This window comes from Littorina saxatilis, linkage group LG17 (genome assembly GCF_037325665.1).
Source record: "Littorina saxatilis isolate snail1 linkage group LG17, US_GU_Lsax_2.0, whole genome shotgun sequence".
Classification (NCBI taxonomy): domain Eukaryota; kingdom Metazoa; phylum Mollusca; class Gastropoda; order Littorinimorpha; family Littorinidae; genus Littorina; species Littorina saxatilis.
This window is the reverse complement of record NC_090261.1, coordinates 38,197,628-38,203,252: the sequence shown is the minus strand read 5'-3', so window position 1 is coordinate 38,203,252 and position 5,625 is coordinate 38,197,628. Positions and strand designations below refer to the sequence as shown.

The 5,625-nt window shown below is 45.4% G+C and overlaps 1 protein-coding gene across 1 annotated transcript; it reads left to right on the top strand.

Moving 5' to 3' along the window:
* Nucleotides 1–1,149: 1,149 nt before the first annotated feature.
* LOC138953575 (non-canonical poly(A) RNA polymerase protein Trf4-1-like) lies at nt 1,150–4,901 on the top strand. Its single transcript, XM_070325418.1, has 2 exons — nt 1,150–1,885; nt 3,934–4,901. Exons 1-2 carry the CDS (start codon nt 1,487–1,489, stop codon nt 4,456–4,458), a joined length of 924 nt encoding a protein of 307 aa, XP_070181519.1. The 5' UTR covers nt 1,150–1,486; the 3' UTR covers nt 4,459–4,901.
* Nucleotides 4,902–5,625: the final 724 nt, after the last annotated feature.

Genomic DNA, 5,625 nt, shown 5'->3' with positions numbered 1-5,625 from the left:
TTTGTCTTTGTGTATCTGTGTCCCTCTCACTCTCTCTCTCACTCCCCACACTCAAAATTCCCAGCCCTACTCTAATCAACCATGGCCGCATCGATTATTGGCATATTTCTTTTGATCGATGGCGTGACTTTAGCCAGAAACAATATTTATGACGGGGTTTTATTGCCAGGACAAACCCTGCACCCAGGAAACCATTGATTTCTAATTCTCTTTCCTGCACTGTGCGAATAATGGACGGCAGAGTATGGGTGCATACCAAAAGAATTCAAGGGAAAATTTCTGAAGGCGCATGATTGATTTAATGTGAGTGCCTTGTAAATGAGTTTGGAATTAGTTTTCTTGCGGTAGGTCACTTTCAAGGCCATGTCAATGAATTTAGATTGTGTTTCACACACAAAAATGCCATGCGAAAAGAAGGCTATACTTACTAAGACCAAAGACATCAGATGATATAAAAACAGGGCCTTTGCTAAGACGCAGCGTAACTTTATTTTCTGCCTAAAATGACGGTTTATTCCTCTTGGTTTTTCTCAAAGGGGAATACATTTATCTCCTATTACTTGACTGAAACCTTTTCTCGGCAATACAATCGGTAACATTATGAAGTTGCATGAGTTGGTTGGTGCGTACGTCTGATGCAAACAGTCATTGTCTGAAAATTAGGACCTCTTAGAGGCTGATTGGTAAGTTAGTTAGCTTTGTTCGGGTGCTTGAAGCACTAGTGCAGTTAGCTTAAGTCGCTTAAGCTATTTATGTAGTTTGGCATTCCAGTTAGTCTGTCAATTTGTTAATTGTTGAATTAAGTTATAAAGAGTCAGCCAACAAATAAATCCGTCCTTGGTTATGTCAGTCAGCATGCCAGTTAGTCAGTCAATTTCTCAGCTCAATTTGAGTTCATTTCAGTACAGGTCATTCGTTGCCTATGTGGCCATTTTTCTTAACTGCACGTGTGTGCATCTACTGTAGACTGAGCTAATTCATATCACAACTACAATTCACTTCGATATTCATATTATGCACTCCTTCATTTTCAGACAAAAAGTGACCACAGGTTCAACAAGCCAAAGCCAACACAGAATAGAACTTCCGCGATGTGATTACATCAGTACCAAGACATTTGGACTACGGATCCGCGTGGGCTTTCGTCGTTAGGAATGATACAAATCTGTTCACAAGGTGTTATTAAAGCGAACGACGTGAAACATGTAACAGGAAAGACACACCAAAACCATGACAGGTCTGTGACCTTTAGATCATATGAAGACCAAAGTGGTATCGCGTAACAAACACTGTAGACCCGAACCAGAGAAAATTACTTAAAAACAAGACCAATGTCATTCTTTTATTGATGACATGTGACACGTGGACATAGAACTCGGTGATAAAATCGCTAACGTACAAGAAGAAGAAGAAGAAGAAGAACAACAACAACAACAACGGTAGCAGCAGCACTATCACTATCAACATTGACGACAGCAACAACAAGATGATGTCCCAGGCAGACAAGAGACAAGAGACGGAGATCAGCCTCCCACCTTCCACAAACGAAGACAAGGTTCTCTCTCGTCTCAACCAGAACTACCGCCTGTCCAAAGCTCAACAGATCCTGAGGCTGCTCAAAGACCAAGACGACCTCAACCAAAGGTTCCGACACTGCGCTCTTCTCGAGGACGAGGACGACGGAAGTAAACGACGACAAGATGACGACGACGAGGTCGCCTGGAGCGTGCACGAGGGGAACCGAAGCGAGGACGAGGACGACAGCGACACGTCTGAGAACGAGGCTGACCGGCGCGCGGCCCCTCGCGTGGCCTTGAGAAAACACCGGAACAGCATCGACCCTGGCCGCTGCAAGACTTCCATGGGCTTCTATAACGAGGCGGAGGTGAGTTGATAACAGTTAATGACAATACATGCTCAGCCTAGCGGTGACCTTGGAAGTAATTTCCCACTGCTAAAATGACGAAGTCACCGAGACAAACTTTGTATTCGAAATTATATGTCAGTTCCTCGGGAGACATTCACGAGAATGTTCATGTGTCGCTATTATTGGTATTTTATGCATGATATCTTCTCGAACTTTGTTTCGCTTCTGATGTCAGAAATTGCTATTTGGAAGACAGGGCCAAGAAGAGACGGCTTGGTTTGTTTATCAGTGTCGTTTCTCATTAGACGATAGAGAAATTGTCTCAAAAGGCAGTGATTTTGTGCAGGAGTGTGGAAAGAGGCCTTAATGGAGACAGGTCGCGTAAGGCGAAATTACTACATTCATTCAAGCTGTCGAACTCACGGATTGAAACTGAACGCACTGCATTTTTCAACAAGACAATAATCGTCAATCACCGCGAGAAGGAAATTGCTCACTTTTCACGTGTAAAACGCAGTGAAATTGACAAGCCAGAATAGCGCGGTAGCGTAATGCGCTAAGCAGAAAAGCACACTTTTCTGTATTCTTGTTAACTTTCTGAGCTTGTTTTGAATACAACATATCATATCTATATGTTTTTGAAATCAAGAAATGATAAAGAATAAGATGAAATCATTTTGGATCGATTTCTTAAATTTTAATCGTAGCATTAACTAATCTATTTTCGTTAATTGTGATCACATTTTAAGAGTAAACATGACATATGTTTTTATATTTTTAGAGCAAACTCATTAATTTATTTTTAAGCCTCCAAGCTGAAATACAATACCAAAGTCGGCCTTCGTCGAAGATTATTTGACCAAAATTTCAATCAATTTGGTTGAAAAATGAGAGCGCGACAGTGCCGCCTCAACTTTGACAAAAAGCCGGATATGACTTCATCAAAGACATTTATCCCCAAAAATGAAGAAAAAAAACGTGTGGGGATATCATACTCAGAAACTTTCATGTCAAGTTTCATGAGGATCGGCTCAGTAATTTTCTCTGAATCGCTCTACACATACACACATATACACCACACCCTCGTCTCGATTCCCCCGTCTATGTTAAAACATTTAGTCAAAAACATTTCGTCAAAACTTGACTAAATGTAAAAACGAAGGCAACACTAAACAGACAATTGGAAAAAGAAACCAATTTTAAAGACAGACTAAAGGGGAAATGTGTATCCAATCAATCAATCAATCAATATGAAGCTTATATAGCGCGAGCGCTTGTCGAAGAGTTGTCAACACAGGACTAACAAAGAAACTAACATCTACAGACGGACACGAACCCTATCACACACTAGCAAACCCTGATAAACATACAACAAACAACTGTTTAACAACAATGTACACATCAATAGCTAGGTCCAAACAAAAATAATATTAAACACAAAGAAAACACCTCTCACAGAGCACAGCACAAGAATGTCTTTTGGGGCACAACACATCACGTCGAACATGAAAAGTCGCAGCCAGCTACGGGAAGAACTGAGTCTTCAACCTACTCTTCAACGCGTCAAGAGAGGGACTCTGGCGAAGCTCAAGCGGCAGGGAGTTCCAGACGGAGGGGCCCGCGGAGGGGAATGCACGCTGACCAGCAGATGCGAGTTTCGAGCGAGGGATCTGAAGGCGGAGTGGGTCAGCAGCAGAACGAAGGGGACGGTCGGAAACACCCTTCAAGCGGAATTAACCGAACGTTTTACGCCGAAAAGGCTCAAGGCTGTTCCTTCCGCTTTTCAATTGTATGTTCAGTTTTGCGTTCGTTTTCTTTATCAAGAACGTATTCACAGCTTGTGATCAACGGGCATCCTTGGGAGCACCTAAATGTGTTCTTATACTCCAGGTGTACTTTCGAATGTACCTTGGTCAAGCGTATACAATTGTATTGATCATATTCACACAAAACAAATGTAACTGACTGATGGACAACAACAGATGCCATTTGTGAATTGGTCTGACGTCCGAAGCCTTACATTTGAGTACAGGTATCCCTTAACATTTTTATTTGGTAATCCGCAGGTGACAGAGATTCCCTACGACACGGACAGCGACAACGTGACAGGGCTGGACTCTGCTTGCTTCATACCTCGAGGTGTCACCAGTGGAGCGCTGTCCGCTCGCCATTCCTCCAACCACAAGGTCTACGGTGCCATGGGCACAGGTGCGAGAGCCACCCACATCGGAGCAGCACTCGGCAACAGCGGTAGTAGCTCGAGCAATAACTCCAGGCTTAGGGTCTACCACCTAAATATGGGTGAGAGCGATGTGAACGTCAGGGAATTGTCCCTCCCTGAAGACTGTGTCATCCAATCCGCCAGGTCTTCTCGCCCTAAGACTTCGATGGTATCCACCTCGGCCCGGAGTCGAAACTACCGCCAACAACCTCACTCGGAGTCCAAGCCCACGAAGAAGGCCCAGAACAACCACCACAACCACAGCCACAACCACGGGCATGGCCACACTCAAAATCACAGCCACACCCGCAACCACAGCCACAACAAAAACAACAACAGCCACCTCATGCACCACAATCACCAGTCCTAGCCACGAGGCGTTGGAGACACGAGGCAGTCGATCATCTCTCGCCTGGACCCTCACCACCCCATGGCTGTCAGGCCGTTCTGCGAGAGCAGGGGAGCTGCCGCACAGGAGGAGCTCTCTCCACGTCCAGGCGGTCTGCCTTCTTCCCAGCCTTCCACTCCAAGAGGAGGAGGAGGGGGAGAACCGACGACGCCCCGAGGCGGGTCCCGGGCGAACCCTAACTCCTACCACAAGCACACAGAAGTCACGCTCTTCGACATGGCCCCGTCCTTCTCTAAGGACAACCCAGCTCGCTCCAACTCCAGACGAGCTCCCGGAGGAGGGGCCGCTGCGGGGAGTTCACCAGGCACCAACATTACCAGGTCTACCTCCTTCTCGGAACACCCTCGCATGCTTCCCGCCAACCGCCCGCTGTTGTCCGTCGACAGCTCTCCTCTACTGGTGGGCGACGTCCCAATGAGTCCTCGAGGCGTCCGAGATCGACGCGTGTGAAGAAGAGGGTGGGGGAGATGCCGCGAGGGGCGGTGTCCACTTCCATGCACGTGATCGGGGAGCGTGGCCTCCCGGCCATGACTGTCATGAAACTGCCGCCTCTGGAAACCTCCGTTAATAAGGGAGGGTCTGGTCGGGACTTGGTTTGTGTTGGAAAAGATTGATGAGGTATGTTTTTGCTGTTTTGCCTGAAGATGTAATGCCCTGGATGCTGTGTTTTTTTAGCATGAAGATGTTATGCCGCCTACCGATTCTTTTTAAATGGGCAAAAAGCCTGAACAAGAAGTTGAAGGCAGTTGAAGATTTCCAGAGACTGTTCCTGCCACGATTTGACCATGACGCAAAATACTGAAAAGGTTGTGTTTTCAGCCGAAAATTAAAAGTTGTGTTATAAATTTTATGGAGACGGGTTAAACGTCTTCGGTGACTGCGGTGAAAGTTGAAGATTACCAAAGACTGATTTCTGACCCGGACTTTCTCAAAATACTTGAAAGTATGAACAGGCTTTTTTCTTTTCACCTGAAGTTGATATTACAGCATTGAGTCACAGGCCAATGTAACCAAACTTAGCATTCTTAAAAACAATAGCCTGAACGGTTCTACGTTAAAAGCATGTTTTGTCTAGGAAACGATTGGTGTTGCCAAGTATGTATGTGTGATTTTAATCGTCCGACGATG